The sequence below is a fragment of the Channa argus genome, chromosome 8 (genome assembly GCF_033026475.1).
Source record: "Channa argus isolate prfri chromosome 8, Channa argus male v1.0, whole genome shotgun sequence".
Classification (NCBI taxonomy): domain Eukaryota; kingdom Metazoa; phylum Chordata; class Actinopteri; order Anabantiformes; family Channidae; genus Channa; species Channa argus.
In genome coordinates, this window is record NC_090204.1 from 21,659,346 (window position 1) to 21,680,571 (window position 21,226).

A 21,226-nucleotide genomic window follows, 5' to 3' on the forward strand; every position below is an offset into this window, starting at 1 on the left:
CTTCCATTAAAGGGAGTTTTTCCTCTCCACTGTTGCCTAGGGCTTGCTCAAGGGGGATTTGTTGGGTTGCTTCTACATAGTTGTGCAGTCTGGACTTTATTATGTAAAGTGCCTTGAGATGAATTTGTTGTAAATTGGCGCTATATAAATAAAAAAAACAGATACATAGCATTTAATTCAGAAATTATTGTACGGTGTTTTCAAAATACTTCTACCCAAATGCAATGGGGAAATTATTTGATTACAAAGCACAATACATTAAGCAAATTACACCTAAGTAAATGTACATGTAGGTTTTTGACATTTGACCTCTGTGTACCACAACCTTGAATATGATATTAAACGTCATGTGACGTCATGTGAACCATCAGGATTAAAAAAAAAAAGACGACGTAAAGCTGATTGTAATAAATCTTTTGTAGTCAATGACTTGAAGCCTGGAACAAATTCTGAGTGTCCTCAGCTCAAAATGCTTTTCCTGGTCTTTACTGCAGCTGTCTTCAGCTGCTGCTTGTTTGTGGGTCTTTCTGCCTTCAGCTTTGTCTTCAGTAAGTGAAAAGCTGCTCTGAGGTGAAGTCAGGTTCACTTGTCACGTGTAGGATCTTCCATTTCTTTGCCTTCAGAAACTCTTCAATAGCTTTTGCTGTATATTTTGGGTCCTTATCAAATTGGCTGAATCTGAGCAGAGAGTAAAGCCCTACACACTTTACAAATTATCCTGCTACTTTTATCAGCAGTCACGTCATCAATAAACACCAGTGACCCGGTTCCACAGGCTGCCATACATGCTTATGCCATGATGTGATGTCATGATGTCATGAGTTTGTCCTTTTCTTCTCCATACTTTTCTTGTCTCATCAGTCTGCTACAAGTTGATCTCGGTTTCATCAAACTAAAGAATCTCATTCCAGAACTCTCTTATACCTGAAACCTTGTTTTAAAAGCTCAAACCTGGATTTCATATTGTGCAATTTTAATCTTAGCAATCTTCTAATGTAATTAAGTAACCCTTACTATTGACACCCAGTGTAATGTGGCAAAGAGCAATATGCATTTATTCAAAGGCTGCTAAACCACTAATTACAAAAATGGAAAACTTAAGTGAGATTTTTCTTCTGTACTTTCATAATGACGTCCAGATTTAAAAATGGGGTCTTAAAGATGTCTCTGAAATATGTCGTGCAGTGTTTAAAGATATACGTACATGTTACATTTGTACACGTAATGTCCACATTCTGCCATTCCCCATTTTTGCATGTAATCTTGTTGTTTCCCTCAGTTGTGTACGATTGACGGCATTGGTAAGTTACTTCAGAGTCATGCAAATATTCTTTCTGATATGACGTCACAACAACAGCATTTTTAACTTTGGGTGGGGGTGGGCAGGAATTGGTGATAGCTGCAAGAGATGGAAACATATGAGGTTACACTTTATAATCTTTGTATTCACACTAAAAGTACTAAATCAAAAAATCTGATAAAATACTACCAAAGGTGACTCACGTGTACAGATTTGTTGGAGTTCTGGCCATTTTCCTTCGCGGCAAGTCAATGTATTGACCTCAGCTCGGTATCCTTGTTTACAAATGATCAGCACATTTGCACCTTGTTCATAACTATTATGTTTAGGTGTCACTTCTCCATTAGGAACATCAGGAAGGCTACAGCTTGTGTTCGCTATAGTGGATACAATTACAATAAAATTACTATATTTGCTTATAAATTATATTAGAAATAATTACACACTATTCCTCAATTCAGTGCCTATAAAAAATATTCACTCCCCATGGAACATTCAACGTTCAATCCCATTTAATTATATCGACAAAACAACAACAACAAAAAAACTCTTATGTCACAGGTGAAAATCTCTTGTAAGTGTTGCATAATTTTTAATTCCACTTTAAAATCATTTAAGAAAGTTACACATAGAGTTTAATAGAGATCACCTGTGTGCAGTGAATGTGTTTCAAGGGTTGTAGTATAAATACATCAATTCTTGAAAGGTCCAGTTACTGGTCAGGAGTGTTGTAGAAATTTATTTCTACAAGTCAAATGTCACGAAATCTTTGAAGAATTGAAGACAGGATGTGTATACAAGAAAACATCCAAGTCAGAGGTACGATCAAACCATTAGTTAAGAAATGGAAGAATGTGGCACATGCAGTCATCTCCACAAAAACTGGATCAACTGTACAAGAACTGTACAAGTTTGGGAGGCCTCAAAAACACTTGAGTCCTCGGAAGCAGTTACAATCTGAGCTGAGCTGGGAGGTACTGTACATAGAGCAATAACTGGGCAGGTTGTATAATGTGTTTTTCTCTTATGGAAGTCTTGTAATAGGTCAAAATATTGATACAAAATTTTACTCCATATAAATGATGTATAGCTGATTTGAAACGGGAGCCCACTGCATTTGATATGAGCTGCGCTTCAGGAGACCTTCAAGTTCTTGCTGCAAATCATAAAGTTGTGCTCTGCAATCTGAATTTTAAATGTATGAAAATGTCCCCATACAATAATTCTGATTATTTAGTTTGCAGGATCTGGCAACACTGAGTGCTTTGCACTGAATGTCCATCCTCCCGATGACTCTTAACAGAGTAATGGTTTTGTTATAGCTAGACCTGTAAGGCATGAACTATGAGTTACCGATGCACTGAAGAAGTTCAGACCACACGCTGTCATTACATTTGGCTGCACTCCACCATCCTTTGGTCAGAAGCTTATAACCTTCATTGCAGGTGTAGTAGTACATTTTGTTCTCGTCAGGGCCAACTATAAATCCATTTGGAAATTCCGGTTTTTGACACTCTGCAACAAAACAATAAAAAGTTACTTCTCTGCAGCATCAATCCAAGAGCAATAACCGAAACATTGTATTCAATTCAATTCAACTTTATTTACATAGCGCCAATTCACAACAAAGTCATCTCAGGGCACTTTACAGAATAAAGTCAAGATTATAAAGATATATAAAGAGAACCCAACAATTCCCCCTGGAGCAAGCCATAGGCAACAGTGGAGAGGAAAAACTCCCTTTAACGGAAGAAACCTCCAGCAGAACCAGGCTCAGGGTGGACGGCCATCTGCCTCGACCGGTTGGGGTGAGTGGAAAGGGGAGAGAGAAAAAAGAACAGAGCAACAAAAAGCAACGACAAAACATCGGGCAGATTGGTAGGACCAGTAGCTGCACACTGGAAGACACACAGCTTCAAAGCCGGGGGACACCTGCAGAAAGGGACAGAGAGAGGGGGACAGAGGAGGACAACGGGAGAGAACACACAGAGTTAATGACATACAGTGGTGACAATTGCGGGGTGAGAGGAGAGGAGAGATGGTCAAGAGGAGGAAAGGAGCTCAGTGCACTGGGGGGTGGGTCCCCCAGCAGTCTAAGCCTATGGCAGCATAACTATAACTAACTATATGCTTTATTAAAAAGGAAGGTTCTAAGCCTAGACTTAAAAGTAGAGAGGGTGTCTGCTTCCCGAATCTGAACTGGGAGCTGGTTTCACAGGAGAGGAGCTTGATAGCTAAAGGCTCTACCTCCCATTCTACTTTTGGAAATTCTGGGAACCACAAGTAGGCCTGCATTCTGAGAGCGAAGTGGTCTACTGGGATGATATGGTGCTATGAGGTCTTCTATATATGATGGAGCCTGACCATTCAGAGCTTTATATGTAAGAAGCAGGGTTTTAAATTCTATTCTACATTTAATGGGAAGCCAATGGAGAGAAGCTAGTGAAGGTGAAATATGATCTCTCCTGCTAGTTCCAGTCAGGACTCTTGCTGCAGCATTTTGGATTAATTGCAGGCTCTTTAGGGAGTTAGTGGGGCATCCTGAAAGTAGGGAATTACAGTAGTCCAACCTAGAAGTAACAAATGCATTGACCAGTTTTTCGGCATCACTTTGAGACAGGATGCTCCTAAACTTGGCAATGTTCCGTGGGTGGAAGAAGGCTGTTCTAGAGAATTTGTTTTATATGTGAGTTAAAGGACAGATCCTGATCAAAAATAACTCTAAGGTTTCTTGCAGTAGTACTGGAGGCCAGACTTATGCCATCTAGGGTAACAATATGGTTGGACATCATATCGCTGAGATTTTTGGGCCCAAATACTAGGACTTCAGTTTTGTCTGAGTTTAAAAGTAAAAAATTGTGGGACATCCAGGCCTTTATGTCTTGTAGGCTTGAAGCTTTATTAACTGATTATTTTCATCTGGTTCCATAGATAAATATAGCTGGGTATCATGTGCCGTGCCGTGACTCTAAGAATCGCCATGCTGGTCTACTGGCAGAAATTGTCTCTACTCTTCTCAGCTTAGGTACAAAGTTCATTCACTCTGACCAAACAGTAGTCTGGTCAGTGTTTTCATGGCATTGTTTGGCTTGCTTAAAGCCTCAGCAGAAGTGATACCAATAAAGAACAGGGTAATCGGCTTTTGTAGTTTTTGCCTGAGTGAAAAACAAATAAATGTAGTAAAGTCCAATCGAGCTGGTACTATGCAGTGAAAAAGCACCATTTATTTCTCACCTGACCTGAATACATTTCGCTGCAATGTGCACATGCATAATATTTAAACAGCAAAGAGGTGCATTATCAAGTGAGGAAAATAAATTACACAATATGTAATTATTTTGGAAACAAACAGATGGATGTGGACCAAAAACAGTTAATTTGTCGACAGTACTTTCATGGTGCGTTAGCAAATGTATTGAATGACTGGAGTTGTGGTTCCCACAAATCATCAAGACGCTACTTGTGCATTTAAGTAAATGGTCTGTTTAAGTAGCAGGTTTAACCAAGGAGCTTTACGATATGAGTTTTTAACCTTCATCAGTTTGAAATGTCACCTTTAGGCAAAATTATTATGAAACATTCCCTAAACTTTCATTGCTATGCAGATGATACCCAGCTCTATTTATAAGATATTACGTGTGAGATGTTGTTCGCTTTAATTCAATTTTTCAATTCAATTCAACTTTATTTATATAGCGCCAATTTACAACAAACTCACCTCAAGGCACTTTACCTAATAAAGTCCAGACTACACAAGTATGTAGAAGCAACCCAACAAATCCCCCTTGAGCAAGCCCTAGGCAACAGTGGAGAGGAAAAACTCCCTTTAACGGAAGAAACCTCCAGCAGAACCAGGCTCAGGATGGGCGGCCATCTGCCTTGACCGGTTGGGGTGAGTGGAAAGTGAAGGGAGAAAAGAACAGAGCAACATAAAGCAACAACAAAACAACAACAAAAAGCAACAACACAACAACAGAAAAGCAAAAACAAAGCATTATACAGATTGGTAGGACACAAAATTAATAGCATACAGTGGTGACAAATAAATGTATAGAGAAAAAGAGGAGGGGAGCTTACTTAACTTGCAGTCCCCCAACACTCTAAACCTATAGCATCTTAACTAGGAGCTAGTTCAGGTTGAGTGAGCAGTTTTAACTATAAGCTTTATCAAAAAGTTTTAAGCCTAGTCTTAAAAGTAGAGAGGGTGTCTGTCCCCCGAATTTGTATTGGAAGCTGGTTCCACAGGCGAGGAGCTTGATAGCTAAAGGCTCTGCCTCCCATTCTACTTTTGCAAACTCTGGGAACCACAAGTAGGCCTGTATTCTGGGATCGAAGTGGTCTAATCGGGCGATACAGAACTATGACATCTTTTAAATATGATGGAGCTTGACCATTAAGAGCTTTGTATGTAAGGAGGAGGGTTTTGAATTCTATTCTAGATTTTATGGGAAGCCAATGGAGAGAAGCTAGTGAAGGTGAAATATGATCTCTCTTCCCAAATCCAGTTAGCAGTATTGCTGCAGCATTTTGGATTAACTAAAGGCTTTTTAGAGAGTTATTAGGACACCCCAAGAGTAGGGAATTACAGTAGTCCAACCTAGAAGTAACAAATGCATGGACCAGTTTTTCGGCATCACTTTGAGACAGGATGTCCGTGTGCGGAGACTTGTGGTTGAAGCCATGTGTGCAGGCTGAAGAGTCTGGAGAACCAGCCAACACCGCGACCCAGCATGGGAATTGTGCAGCAAATGAAGAACCGTCTGTCGTGGAAACTCTCCAGTGAGTTGAAAAATGACACGAAGTCACATTTCAGCAACTCAGACTGTTGCCGTTTGGTGTCATTTGTGCCAACGTGTATCACTACTTTTGTTGCCGTAGGATGTCTTTCAATCAGGTTTGGAATTTTCTCCGCTATGTCAATGACAGTGGCTCCAGGGAAGCAAAACGTTTTAGCTGATTTTAAGCGGACTTCTCTAATGGTGGGGTCGCCAATAATTAGCATGGTCGGACCGGGAAGACGGTGCGGTGGAGAGGTGCGCCGAGGAGGAGCATGTGGATTCCTCTCTGTAATTTCTCACCTGTACATTGTGTTCGTCCAATCCATCCCTGTTCAGTACAGGTTAGAGTAAAACCTCCTCTATAACCATCTCTGCATTCATACACTGCCTGTTCATTGTATCTGTATATTGTCTTATAGTTGACAATGTCAGCATTCCTGTAACGAGGTGGGTCGCATGTTAATTCTGAAAAAAGAGAAAGAAACAAAATGCAGTTATACTTGGTTACATACAGTACATTCATTGTGTTGTTACTGCAGTAGCTTCCAGGAGGCTACTTTTATTTCAGATACGTTGCCTGAATTTACACAGCTGCATGTGGACAAATGTACACATTTAAGATTTTTGCAGTGTGTGTGTATCACTGGAATTTTCTTTATTTGTGGTTGGATTTAATTGTTGCTATTGATTAACTTAAAAGTACATTTGGACACTTATGTGTATGTTGAATGTGTGATCTATGCTCACAGAACAAATACATGTGCTAAACCACTGTAATGGATGAAAACAAATAAAAAGTAAATATTGTGATAAACCCTGAAACTTAAGAGACTATGGGACAACGTCTTGGTTTTATTGCCCAGCACTGTGGCTCAGCTGTCCATGAACTGCAGGGTTCCTGGCTCCCCCTGGCTAGATGTATCTCGTCCAAGTTTCTCTCCAAGTTTGCTTGGACAAGACACTAAACTCTCAAGTATTAGGGCAAATTGAATATACAGTAAACGATAATTTCCTTGGAGATTGGGTCCTTGGAGAAGTTAACTCAATGATGAAATATATGTCAAAAGATACATGTGTTTTTTGTGTAAACACTGAGATTGCTGATGTTATGGGTTAAGGGAAGTGTATATGAAAATGTATATGCAATAAACCTAAAGTTAATTTCAAAATACCTTAAATATAGCTTAAATACCTAATTAATAATAGTTAATAATCACAGATAATTTCCATATTCCTTGTTCCAGAGAACAGATCAGTTAAGATCTGGAATTAAGCACATTCTCTGTTAGCTTATAGCAATAATTTAGGTTTTTTATTTATTTATTTTATTTTTTTTCTTTTACTAATTATGAACATATAAAAAAAACGATTTAAAATGACAAGGGTTGTACTCCAAAGCCTTCAGGGAGGTTGGGCTGCCCTTCTTACGCCAGGTGTATGTAACTCTCTATCTTTTTGTCTGAGCATGGCAGGACAACTCACCAAATTTATTTGGTGTGTTGCTGTGTGGAGCCATTTGAAGCTCTTAAGTCTACAATGAGCCAGAAAAGCCTTTGAGGAGGTAATGTGAGCAAATGCTAAAGGTAGGAAGAATATTTCCTTCGTAGGTAAAAATACACAGGACTAGATGTCTGTCTGCTGTTCTGCTTAAGCTGAAGTTTGGAACCAACTGTCCAGCTGAGCAAGTTTTTAAATGACTTTGTATTTTTTACTTTCTTTTACATATTTACTTGGTTTTCATTGTTTACTTTTATTGCTTCTACTGTGAACCCTGCACTCGCAGTATTACTAAATGTAGTTCTATTAATTTGTAGAACCAAGAAAGGAACTGTGGGGAACACCCCAGGCCTCAGCCCCTCTTCATTGCCTGTTAACACTGAGTGGACGACATGCACAATAGGGACGTATATAACCACGTTTGCAGTGTTGTTGCTTGGTTTTTTTTAGCATGTGTGGTTGGTGTTTGTTGGGGCTTAGATGCATCTCCCTGCAGTGAGCTTTTCCAATAACTGGCTGTTTTGTCTACTTTCATACGCTTAAATTGCCATAGAAATTCAAACATTGCACAATACCAGGGTACTATTAATTCCGCCTTAACATTTGATACTGGTATATATCTTAATAAGCTGTAAGTCTCTCGCTCTCTGAGTATGATGTGAAATTAGGTGATATTGCTCCCTGTAACATGGTTCACATTAAGTTAATGCTCATGTTCACGTGCAGGGTCCAGTCTGCTCTTTGTGCTATTTTTGTCTTTCTTCAGTGCACTTATGCACCGATCAGCCACAACATCTATCTCTTGTCATAACCCAAATCCCGGTAGCTTACATCACCTTGTTACCTGTTTGCATTATATACAGATGAAAAGAGCTGGTGGGACAGAGCTGGACATAAACAAAACCAGTGTTTAAAGTCAGAATGCTCATCAGATGCTTCTTCCTAATAATTCCGTTCGCTTTATTACACAGGTGGTGACCTTTGAATGAGAAATTAGCTTTGAGGAGAATCTTTGTCTCCTCAAAGGTAAAACTGTAAGAATTTAAAAGCAGGCATTTAAAAACATGTCTTCTTACCGTTCTGTGATAAAGAAAGTCCCACATTCCCCCACAGATGAAGAAACAGAAGGACCAAAGACGGGTGCATGCTGCTTTGAGAGCAGAATTCCTCTGTTAGTGTGCAGCTCGAGCCCTCAGGGAGCGACTGAGGGCACCGAAATGGACCACCCAGTGTGATTACACAACCACATATGTACACTAGACCTTTTGCATTCAGTAGTTTTTCTGTCATATGTTCTGTATCTTGTCATTATCACTCATAACCAGCAGTAAACTGTTTCTGTGCTCCCTTCATTTCCCTGTGACATCACCAATGACCACATACTGTATTTTAACACAGAGTACAGCTTGCAGGTTATGCAGTTGAAGCGCCTTCTCTTCAGCACCACAGACAGTCGACATTAACAGCATTTCAAAGCACATAAACATGTTTATTCTCAGAATATGTTGAGGCAGAAGACAGACTGAGATACTTGATAGGTTTTATTAAAGTGGCAGCCACAACACTGAAGTGGATCAACACACAATTGGTTCAGCACCAACTATTTACTGTTGCTAATCATTTACATGTTTGTCCAGCCATGAAAAACATTTACTGGCAAGTGGGGAGAGAAATTACACCATTAATGCACTGCTGACAAATTGACACTGGACCCACATGTCATGTACGTCCTGTACAACAGAAAGCGATATAAGTTTCATGGGGTGAATACAGCTTCTCTTCTCCACTATACAGAAATGCAATATTATGTTTTAACATGATTTCTTTATCCACTGTGCAGGGTCCTGCAAGATATAACAGATACATAACATTTACTACAAAGCACATTACACACAGCTAGCAAACTGTGAAACCTAAAAAATGGTTATGTTGCTTTAATTTTATGCCATCAAGAAACATATTAAACTTAAAGGTATAAATGTACTTGTTAACAGTAGTTACTTATTGGGCAAAGCTGTGCATAATTTATAACGCACTTATTATTTTTTAGTACTTGTCCACCTTCATAACATAATATCTAATTATTTTAATGTTTCTGTATAATGTTTTATGTTAACATAAAATATCTACTAGCATTTGCTCGTCTCATGAATGCAAAATTTTGAAAGACTGCAAGATGCAATATGATCCAATACTGATAACTTACTGAGGCATGTAATGTTTCCAGTCCAGTCACCATTGTTGCAGATTTTGAAAGGCTCACCCCTCATAGTGTAGTAATTCTTACAGACATATTCAACTCTGTCATTATGATTATATTCATATTTAGAGGTGAACCTGGTGTCTCCATCTGCCAGAAGTGGTGGTTTCCCAAATGCCTGAAGGAGCTGAAAGAATGTGAACCAAGAACAGCGATTGAGGTATTAATGAGCTTCTATTTCTCCCCTAAAGTCAGAAAAGTTTGGCTCTCTAGTTATATAGAAAAGGTTGATGTTTGTTCAACGTTTGCATGTATTCCAGACTTGGTGGTGGAACCAGGAAGTTCAGGAGTGTATACAGAGAAAGAGGTTAGCTAAGAAGAAGTGGGACTGAGGAGAGTAGACAGGAGTACAGGGAGATGCAGCGTTAGGTGAAGGTAGAGGTGGCAAAGACCAAACAAAGAGCATATGAGGACTTGTATGTTAGGTTGGACACTAAAGAGGGAGAGGTGGATTTGTACAGGTTGGCCAGACAAAGAGATAGAGATGGGAAGGATGTGCAGCAGGTTACTGTGATTAAAGATCAGCAATGGAAATGTATTGACAGGTGCCAGGAGTGTGATGGAAAGATGGAGGGAGAACTTTGAAGAGTTGATGAATGAGGAAGATGAAAGGGAACGAAGAGTAGAAGAGGTGACTGGTGTAAAGCAGGAAGTAGCAAAGATTAGTAAGAGTGAAGTGAGGAGAACGTTGAAGAGGATGAAGAGTGGAAAGGCAGTTGGTCATGATGACAAACCTGTGGAAGTATGGAAGTGTCTAGGAGAGGTGGCAGTAGAGTTTCTGACTAGTTTGTTTAACAAGATCTTGGAGAGTGAGAGGATGCTGAGGACTGGAGGAGAAGTGTACTGGTGCCCATTTTTAAGAACAAGGGAGATGAGCAGAGCTGTGGCAACTACAGAGGAATAAAGCTGATGAGCCAAACAATGAAGTTGTGGGAAAGAGTAGTGGAAGCTCCGTGTGTGACGAGATGACATACACATCACACACACATGTTCACACCTGAAAGCTGCCCAGTAAAACCCCAGTCTGACCGAAGGGCCAGTGGAGCAGTCATAACTAAGGGCACCATTGTAACATTGATGAGTGAGGACAAAAAGTGCTGCTTTTTTACTCGTCCTATCCAGATTTTATCCGGAATGTTCTGGGTAAATTAACCTTTGACCTCCTGGGCATTAGGTCCCTTCCTGAATGTTAAAACTATGTGATCCTGGCAGAGATCTTTTAGGAGCAATATTAATAATGAACTATACAGTGATCAGCCACAACCTTTATATATATATGTTTTTTAATAAAACTATTATGAACTAATAAATGCTGACGTATCATTATGGGTTAACAACCTGTCACCACATAAAGTGGTCAAATCAACAGTGACCTCTGACCCTTAATTTTTATTAATTATCGTGCATACTTTGCCATCAATACCAAAATCAGTATTGTTTTAAACACATACATTTCTTAGTGGCGCACTTTACTTTTTGTACTTTGCCCTAAAACGAAATCATTGTGCTTTGTATTTATTCTTAAAAGATTTTAAAGAGGCAGACTGCTCAGACTCAGACTGGCCTTGCTGTCCTTTGTTCTGTGTTGCAGTTTAAACCCCAGCATGGTTGAGTAATCACGAAAATACAGATAATATTCAGTTTCAGCCCTTTTTCAATAATCATTTTGAGTGCAACGATACTGTTCTAGTGTCCTGCCATCATTTCAGAAAAACTAAGCATATTTAACAGGCAGCCGAAAAGAGATGACACCATCAGAACATCAATACTGACTCGGAGATGATGGATGTTTTATTAACATTTCCACAGATGGCAGCATGAACATGGAGACAGAGGGTTAACGCAGCCGTAATGACAGCAGTCGCTCATTTCTCTGCACATGACATCCGCTCGACCAAACGTCTTAATAGCAAGTGGGCAGGACGAGCGTTCCACTGTTACACCTCTGACGCAGCGCAGCAGCACCGACAGGGGCTCCTCTGGCACAGGTGAACGCAATCGCTTCATCATGAAGTAAATATTTGCTGAAGCTTGATTTTAATGTGATGTTGTGTTGTCTGAAGTCGTCTTCATGCACGATACAGGGCTCTGCAGGGCACAAAGAGACAGTACTTTGTGACTGTGACTGTAGAGCAAATTAATAAAATGGTGTAAAATGTAGATTTTTTTTAAAACTGTAACTTACTCAGGCATCGTATCTGCCCGGTCCATTCACCATTGACGCAGGTTTTGTATGGCTCCCCCTCCAGAGTGTAGTAATTTTGACACATGTATTCGACCCGCTCATTATGGCTGTACTGACTTTTCAGAGTGTACTTGATGTCTCCACCTGGAACGTGTGGCGGCCTCACACAGTCCACAAGCTCTAAAAATATAGAACTTTGCTTTATTCCTGAGTGCAACAAATCCTCCAACCAGCATAGAGCGAGTTAGTAAAGCAGTATTTCCCTCTGAGTTATAGCGGAAAGAAATTCCTGGATTCTTGAATAATTAAAGGACGCCTTCATGTTATTATATTAAACTTTCCTTTGAATTCCCTTTATCTAAATATCGCTCTATTTCTAGCTGTAAAATGCCTCCAGATGACATGACTTGAAAGGAGCCTTCCGTTCAGATGATGTCATTTTGTTGCTCACACTAGAGAGTTTGTAATCATGGACAACCTGCTTTATCCAGAGCTCCCCCAGATGACATCATCTGAAGTCCTAATGATGAAAACCTCCTCCGGGTGATGTCATCTGGAGGAGTTTTTCAGCTAGAAGCAGTGGAATATTTTAATATAGTGAATTCAGAGAGAGGTTTTAAAGCATTAATGTACATTTACACCCTAACTAAATACATAGAGAGCATGTTGAAAATTGGTAAAGTCGCCCTTTAATTTACATACAAAATAACAATGAATGTACATGCAAACAATCAGTTTATTGAATAAGTAAACACAAAACTGTTTTTTAATAAATGATCTGATCATATTTATATTCAGTTCCACTACAAAAGATGTGTCCACAGTGGGAAATTTGTCCACTAATTAAGATTTAAATACTGCGTTAGCTTGTCTGGTTAACGTTTCATTGATAGCTTCAGTATCAACACATTTTTAACTCCCCATTTATGTTGTACGTCAACATAACGACTTCAACGACTTAGCAAACACTTAACTATTTCACTGCAAACTGTCAACTGGTGCTGACACGAAAGTGCAGTTTTCCAGCAGAAAACTAAATGAGCCCACATAGGTTTGAAGCTGCTTTAGGGGCTGCATTAATTCTTCTAAAGCAGGAATTCCCGTCTTGATGGGAGAGAGAGTGAAAAAGAATTGGTTCACCAGGTCATCGCATTCCAAATGCTAATAAAACACAAGCTCCAATCACATCCTTTTTGACGTGTTAGTTGTACTTGTATTTTCGTACCTGTGCAGTTCTTAATGCCAGCCCAAACACCTCGCTCACAGGTAGCAGTAAATTGTTTCTCAGTGTCATTCCTGCATGAATATTGAACTTGTTCGTTGTTGCGGTACGTTTCCTTGTCATTGGTGGTAATGTATGCATCGCCGATGTCCAGTTTTCTACACAGTTCTTCTGAAACAAATTGAACATTTTCAGTAATTCAGTTGGACATGAATGCAATGTTTTCCAGTTCCCTACCAACCCTGATGCTAGTGGAAATGCTGCAAGAGTAGAATAGTGAAATAATATGCATCCTGATCCTCAGGAAAACTGGTTTATGTAGGGCTGTGACCACGCTACACGATAATGGTGCTGATTTTAGGGCCGATTCAACCCTTCACACTATCAGGCTGCAGCGGGTGGGGGTGGTGTGGGATGGAGTGGAAGGTCCTGACTACACCAGCTTGAAATTTGCCACAACTCTTTCATGAGGTGGTCACCCGGCCAAGCTGAGCAATCAGGGGGAGAAGAGCCTTACTAAGAGAGGTGATTAAGAACCCGAAGGCCACTTTAACTGACACTACTGACTCTTCAATTGTTTAAAAAACAAGAACAATGTTCTACCCTGAAAACAGTTTTGAAATTCTATTTATAAAACAATAAATGTATATTTGAATATTCGAAATAAATTCCAACATAAAATGTTAAATAATTTAGTAAAATCTTCAGATATTTTATTTTCAAATGAACAAGTAACAAACATGGCAAATCAATAGTTTATTCTGTAATAAATTAAATAAATTCTGTAATTCTCTAATGGTTGTTCATGTTAATGATGAATCCTCCATGCACACAAAGGTTAGCTATGGAGTTCCACAAGGCTCTGTGTTAGGACCAATACTTTTTACTTTATATATGTCTCCTTTAGGCAACATTATTAGAAAACACTCCATAAATTTCCACTGTTATGCTGATGATACCCAGCTATATTTATCTATGGAACCAGATGAAATAATCAGTTAATAAAGCTTCAAGACATAAAGGCCTGGATGTCCCACAATTATTTACTTTTAAACTCAGACAAAACTGAAGTCATAGTATTTGGGCCCAAAAATCTTAGAGGTATGATGTCCAACCATATTGTTACACTAGATGGCATAAGTCTGGCCTCCAGTACTACTGCAAGGAACCTTGGAGTTATTTTTGATCAGGATCTGTCCTTTAACTCACATATAAAACAAATCTCTAGAACAGCCTTCTTCCACCTACGGAACATTGCCAAAATTAGGAGCATCCTGTCTCAAAGTGATGCCGAAAAACTGGTCCATGCATTTGTTACTTCTAGGTTGGACTGCTGTAATTCCCTACTTTCAGGATGCCCCAGTAACTCCCTAAAGAGCCTGCAATTAATCCAAAATGCTGCAGCAAGAGTCCTGACTGGAACTAGCAGGAGAGATCATATTTCACCTTCACTAGCTTCTCTCCATTGGCTTCCCATTAAATGTAGAATAGAATTTAAAACCCTGCTTCTTACATATAAAGCTCTGAAAGGTCAGGCTCCATCATATATAGAAGACCTCATAGCACCATATCATCCCAGTAGACCACTTCGCTCTCAGAATGCAGGCCTACTTGTGGTTCCCAGAATTTCCAAAAGTAGAATGGGAGGTAGAGCCTTTAGCTATCAAGCTCCTCTCCTGTGGAACCAGCTTCCAATCCAAATTCGGGGAGCAGACACCCTCTCTACTTTTAAGTCTAGGCTTAGAACCTTCCTTTTTAATAAAGCATATAGTTAGTTATAGTTATACTGCCATAGGCTTAGACTGCTGGGGGACCCACCCCCCAATGCACTGAGCTCCTTTCCTCCTCTTGACCATCTCTCCTCTCCTCTCATCCCGCAATTGTCACCACTGTATGTCATTAACTGTGTGTTCTCTCCCGTAGTTGTCTTTGTCCTCTTCTGTCCCCCTCTCTCTGTCCCTTTCTGCAGGTGTCCCCCGGCTTTGAAGCTGTGTGTCTTCCAGCGTGAAGCTACTGGTTCTACCAATCTGCCCGATGTTTTGTTGTTGCTTTTTGTTGCTCTGTTCTTTTCTCTCTCCCCTTTCCACTCACCCCAACCGGTCAAGGCAGATTGCCGTCCACCCTGAGCCTGGTTCTGCTGGAGGTTTCTTCCATTAAAGGGAGTTTTTCCTCTCCACTGTTGCCTATGGCTTGCTCCAGGGGGAATTGTTGGGTTCTCTTTATATATTTTTATAATCTTGACTTTATTCTGTAAAGTGCCCTGAGATGACTTTGTTGTGAATTGGCGCTATGTAAATAAAGTTGAATTGAATTGAATTAAATTGTTCAACCAGTGTCGCAGTTACTTTTCACCAGCATCACTTTGTTTGTTTAACAGTTGTGTTAAAAAACAGTTTACTGTTTTACCAGCTTAGAAATATTGTTCATTAATATTAGTGACTTTGTCAAAGTTCACTTTTAATTATGTCCAAGATGATATATGCACCCTCAAGCAGCGCCCTTTTTATTTAAAGCCCCAAACATGTACATTGTGCACAAAAATCCAGGATCCAACCTTGTTTCCATGCACACACAACTCAATGTATTTAACAATTACAATCAAACATATTATTGGACGGAACACAAACCAAAACATGCCAACGCTAAATTAGTGGTTCTGTGTTTTCTTACCTGTACATTGTGGATTTTTGTCCCAACCACGCTCTGTACAGGTCAGAGTAAAACGTCCTCTATAACCTTCATTACAGACATAATGGACCTGTTCAGAAAATGTGTATTTCTCCTTAATGTTCTGAATAGCTGCATTCGGGATCTCACGTCTGTCGCACATTAGTTCTGAAAATGTAAATAAAATTCAGTTATACTTTCACTGTGGTTTTACTGCAGCAGCTTCTAGGAGGCTGCTTTTATTTCACACGTTTTCCACATTTAAGCACAACCCTAAGTATTACTTTAAACATGTATTTTTTTTGTGTGTATTGGTCCTTTTTCTACAGGTAAACTCCAATTTATGTCATTGAAAAAAAAGCTGTACAGGGTGAAGACATTGAGACAAACTGCTTTCAGCATTGAGGTGTGGACATGAAAGCAGAGCTTTGGACCTGTAATGTCAGTGTGTGCATGATTATGTCCCTTGACTGTCTTTGAAAACAATATTCAAAGTTGGCTTCTGTGCAAAAAAGTGGTAATTAGAAGAAAAAGTAATTTGTCAGACTTTAACACTTTCTCATTGTATAAAAGTCCTATTAATGCTTGTAGTCAAATCACCATTTGTGGCTTTCACACAGTGATTTGCTTCTGCAAATGATCTGAAATTACTCAAATTGGTTTACAACATTTGGCTGATGCTTTGTCCGAAGCAGCTTAGAAGTGAAGTACAAACCAAGCAAAGCTCTAGTATTTCCTCTGTACAAGATGTAGGTGTGTTTTCTTTTCACGTTAGATTGAAAGAAATTGTCAAATAATTTAGTAAAAATCTCAGATATTTCACCGTAAGCAAAAGTAACAAAACTGCAACATCAAGCCCTAAAAAATGTCTTTAACGAATATAAAGCAATATTATGTTAAACATAACATTCATACATTTCATCACTTATTGTTGAGTGTTGAAAAAGTCAGTATATTTAATTTTGACTTGGAATTAATGAATTTGACAGTTCTGAGCAGATGATTATGTCCTAAAGTTTATTTTAAAAGCTGCATGTAAAAACATTTAGGGAACAAAGTAACAAAGATGTCAACACAATCATTTATTCTGTAATTTCTCACCTGTACATTGTGTTTGTCCAATCCATCCCTGTTCAGTACAGGTTAGAGTAAAACCTCCTCTATTACCATCTCTGCATTCATACACTGCCTGTTCTTTGTATCTGTATATTGTCTTATAGTTGACAATGTCAGCATTCCTGTAACGAGGTGGGTCACATGTTATTTCTGAAAAAAGAGAAAGAAACAAAATGCAGTTATTCACAGTTGTACATATTTATTGTGTTGCTGAAGTTTGAAAAACTGCTTCTACTATGTATTAAGGGGAGGAGGCTTCATTCATTTGATGCTTGTTGCTTCGTTTTATAAACCTGCACAGAAGTTCTTGGACAGAGGATCCATTTACAGGTTTGTGTGACTGTTTCTCCTACTTGTGTGGTTGTTTAGTTTAACATTCACATGGAGAAAAGTAGGGTTTTTCCTGATAAAAGCATTATGAGACAGCTGCCTCTGTCAAATTTTGTGCCGCCTGTTTTGTCCTTTCCAAGTGTCAGTGGCTTCACTCCTGTTAACTGTTCTGTTAATGGACAAGCAAATTTTACATTACGGCTTTTCTGGTTTTCTGTGTTTTCTTACCTGTACATTGTGGATTTTTGTCCCAACCACGCTCTGTACAGGTCAGAGTAAAACGTCCTCTGTAACCTTCATTACAGACATAATTGGCCCGTTCAGAAACTTTGTATTTTTCCTTCATGTTTTCAATAGCTGCATTCGGGATCTCACGTCTGTCACACGTTATTTCTGAAAACATAAATAAAATGCAGTTATACTTGGTCACATACAGTACATTCACTGTGTTGTTACTGCAGTAGCTTCCAGGAGGCTACTTTTATTTCACATCAGTGCCTGAATTTACACAGCTGCATGTGGACAAATGTACACATTTAAGATTTTTGCAGTGTGTGTGTGTGTGTATCACTGGAATTTTCTTTTTTGAGGTGGGATTTAATTGTTCGCAGATGAATACAATATTCAGAATTGGCCTCTCCTCCTAACTTAATTAGAGAAAGTGTGAGATATTCAACTAGCTTGAGTTAGAGATTAAGTAGATGAAGCATAACTGTAACTATGAAGTCTGAATTTGGGGGGAAAAAATCTGGCCCCATGAGAAGACTTTATTATTTACAATAATGTCTAACAGTGTATTGTACACTGCTCTGTTTTGTCTTTTTAATTTGACACTTTCTTGTTTTATGTGCAAGAGATAAGGATTATTAAAATACAATCATGACCACAATGAAATAAACAGAAATCTATATTTTATAATATAAAGGTGTTGTGGCCAAGGTTTAGCAAATTGTTTTTAATTCACTTAAAATTAAATTTGAACAGGCAGCAGGGCTGTTCGTGCTGCTCTTTACACACTCACCTTTACGTCACCTGATCTCCTGCTTTGTTGAGACTGATGTCTCCATAAAACATACATGCAGTACGATGGAAATTAAACTTTACTCAGACTTCACGCGGGTTTAATGACAAAACATTAAAAAGACAATAATTAACTTTCTAGGCAAATTAGTGATGATAGCTAAAGTTAGTGCTGGATGATTGATTAGTGGGGCTAGTACCTCAACCTCCTACCACTACTGCACTGATGACACATATATTGCTCTTTTACGTTTGTTAAATGTGTGACAGGGTTATTGTCACAGGGTTATGGGTAGTGAAGTCTAACTCATGCACTGGAGGAGCAAAGGCTGGTCTGTGTAGTCTGATTCAGTAGAAGTTAACTCAAGGTTAAAAGATACATGTGTTTTTAGTGTAAACACTGAGATTTTATTGCTGATGTTATAGGTTAATGGATGTGTATATGAAAATGTTAATGGAAGTTAATTTTAAAATACCCTGACAAAGTGGATCTGGAGTCCATCCATCTCTTGTGCATGTGGCCCTCGTGGCTCCATTAGTACTTTTGTAGCCTGATGTACAGCTGTATCTTACAGTGTCCCCCAGTGTTTTCTTTCGTTGCCAATAGTTGTCCCAGTAAGAAATGTGCTGGTCATATGGACGGCTGCATGTAACCTCTAAGAAAACAGACATGTTGAACTATCACAGAGTAAAGAACAATGTCATAATGGGTTCATGTAGTTTTATACCTTTGCATGTTGGATCACTGGTCCATTGTCCATCATCTCTGCAAGTAATTACTGTTGAGATGTCCCGAGAGTTAAAAATCCAGTACCTCGCTTCACATGTTACTCTCAAAGTCTCACCAGGTGAAAACACATTTCTGTTGGGAGGGTCATATCTGGTTCCTTCAAGTTGTGAAAGTTGCAGTTTGCATTTAATTGCTGCAGTTGGTGGGGAATTAAGCACATTCTCTGTTAGTTTGTAGCAATAATTCAGCATGTTTTTACCAATTATAAACATATAACTGATAAATGTTATTCATCAGCTAATACTCACGTTCGCATGCAGGTGTGGGGCTCCAGTCTGCTCTTTGTCCCATTTTTATGCATCTTGAAGGTCTTTCTTCAGACTTTCTATATCTAGTATTGCACTCAAAATACAGGATTTCATGTTCATTGTAATCTGTGATACCTCCAGTCACTGTACCATGTTCAATCTCAGGTACTTTACATTTTACAGCTGTTGAAGGATATACACACAAGCATGAACATACAATAATAATCTGTACAAATAGAGGATTGAATTCAGTTAATAATCAGTTAATAATCACAGATGATTTCCATGTTCCTTGTACCAACACTCTTTCGTGTTCCAGAGAACAGATCACTTAACAGATCCATTGACATAATCCAATACTTCCTGTGGCTTTTTCCACAGTAAAAAATCTAAAAGAGGCTAATCATGAATTTGCAATGTCCCATGTTTTAGAGCAACTGGGGACTTTTATTGCATCTCAATTGTCTTTCATTTTTTTCCCTATCACATCTCAACTGATACAAATTGTTTAATGAACAAAAACAAATCTAAAAGAATGTTATTTACAAACTATTTATGGTGATGAATGTTTGATAATTTTACTGTGATGACTTGAGGACATCAAAACTTTTGGACAGAGGTTTCCCATGTTCCCAGCTGTGTTGTATCGAATGGGCAGATGTGCTGCTTACAGATGTGGTAACTTTGGTCCAGAAAGTAAACTGTATGTTTCCAAAATTGGGTTCTCAGGTCTAATAACATTAAGATCGGAATTGAATTAGCATTTGAATGTAGTAGTAAGATATAAAGTGTTCAGTTTGTACCTTCACAGCGTGGAGGATTATCACTCCACATTCCATTTGCATCACAATAAATCTCTGCTGGTCCATACAGGATTTCAGTCCTGGACTTGCAGCTGAATCGAAGTACATTGCCGTAGGTTGCTTCCTCTGGGTCCCCGGTCACCTGAATATTTACGCTTATGTGAATTGCTGGGCACTGTTGGGCTGGAAGGAAAAAAATTGTTCAAATGTATTAAGCTACAAAAGGGGAATAATAAAGTTCCAACATTTTCCAGAAAAGGATAAAGTGTGACAGGAACAACCCCATTCCAGCCTGCTGCCATGCAGGTCTGGGCCTAGTACCTCAACCTCCTACTGCACTGATGATACATATATTGCTCTTTTACGTGTGTTGAATGTGTGATCTATGCTCACAGAACAAATACATGTGCTAAACCACTGTAATGGATGAAAACACCAAGTGATAGTAATTGTATCAACCCACAGCAGTGGCTCTATGAAAAATTTAATCCTCTCTGGTCAGGCAGCAGCTTTTGCAGGGGTACGGCAACATCAGTTGGACACACAACATGCAGAACTGCAGTACACCATAATACTAGAACTGGTAGAAATAATAATTCATGGTTATTTTTTAGGTATAATTATTATTACATTCACTAATGATCAGTTCTTTGGATGGTTAAGTGTCATAGCAATGGTCTGCACTTTATAAAACACTTTACACTGCTCCTTATTCACCGCTTCACACTCACAATCACACACACACTCACACAGCAATGGGGGAGCTGTGATGCAGCTGGCCTACACTCACTGGGAGCAGATAAGTCAGGATTTTAGTGTTTTATGACAGGAGGAGCTGGGGATCGAACCAACAACCCTGTGGTTGATGGATGACTGCTCTACCTCCTGCGCCGCAGTTGCCCAAATCAGTATTTACCTTTGGTTTCTATTAGATATTTGGGAATGTATGGATATTTGAATATTGTGGGCAGGCAACTGGGTCAGCGCTTCAAAACGGTAGCTCTTGTGTG

At 39.1% G+C, this 21,226-nt stretch overlaps 1 protein-coding gene across 1 annotated transcript in view; it reads right to left on the reverse strand.

Annotated features, from left to right (window-relative positions):
- The window catches only part of LOC137131524 (complement factor H-like), a 35,618-nt gene that overhangs the window by 2,655 nt on the left and 11,737 nt on the right, over positions 1-21,226 (reverse strand). The window contains exons 2-12 of the mRNA XM_067512907.1: positions 20,217-20,399; positions 19,414-19,596; positions 19,104-19,298; positions 18,852-19,031; positions 17,584-17,748; positions 17,011-17,175; positions 15,913-16,077; positions 6,379-6,543; positions 2,654-2,815; positions 1,504-1,677; positions 1,205-1,399 (exon numbers count right to left, since the gene is read on the reverse strand). Of these exons, the coding sequence (XP_067369008.1) occupies positions 1,205-1,399; positions 1,504-1,677; positions 2,654-2,815; positions 6,379-6,543; positions 15,913-16,077; positions 17,011-17,175; positions 17,584-17,748; positions 18,852-19,031; positions 19,104-19,298; positions 19,414-19,596; positions 20,217-20,399 (1,932 nt within the window). The remainder of the gene's footprint in view (positions 1-1,204; positions 1,400-1,503; positions 1,678-2,653; positions 2,816-6,378; positions 6,544-15,912; positions 16,078-17,010; positions 17,176-17,583; positions 17,749-18,851; positions 19,032-19,103; positions 19,299-19,413; positions 19,597-20,216; positions 20,400-21,226) is intronic.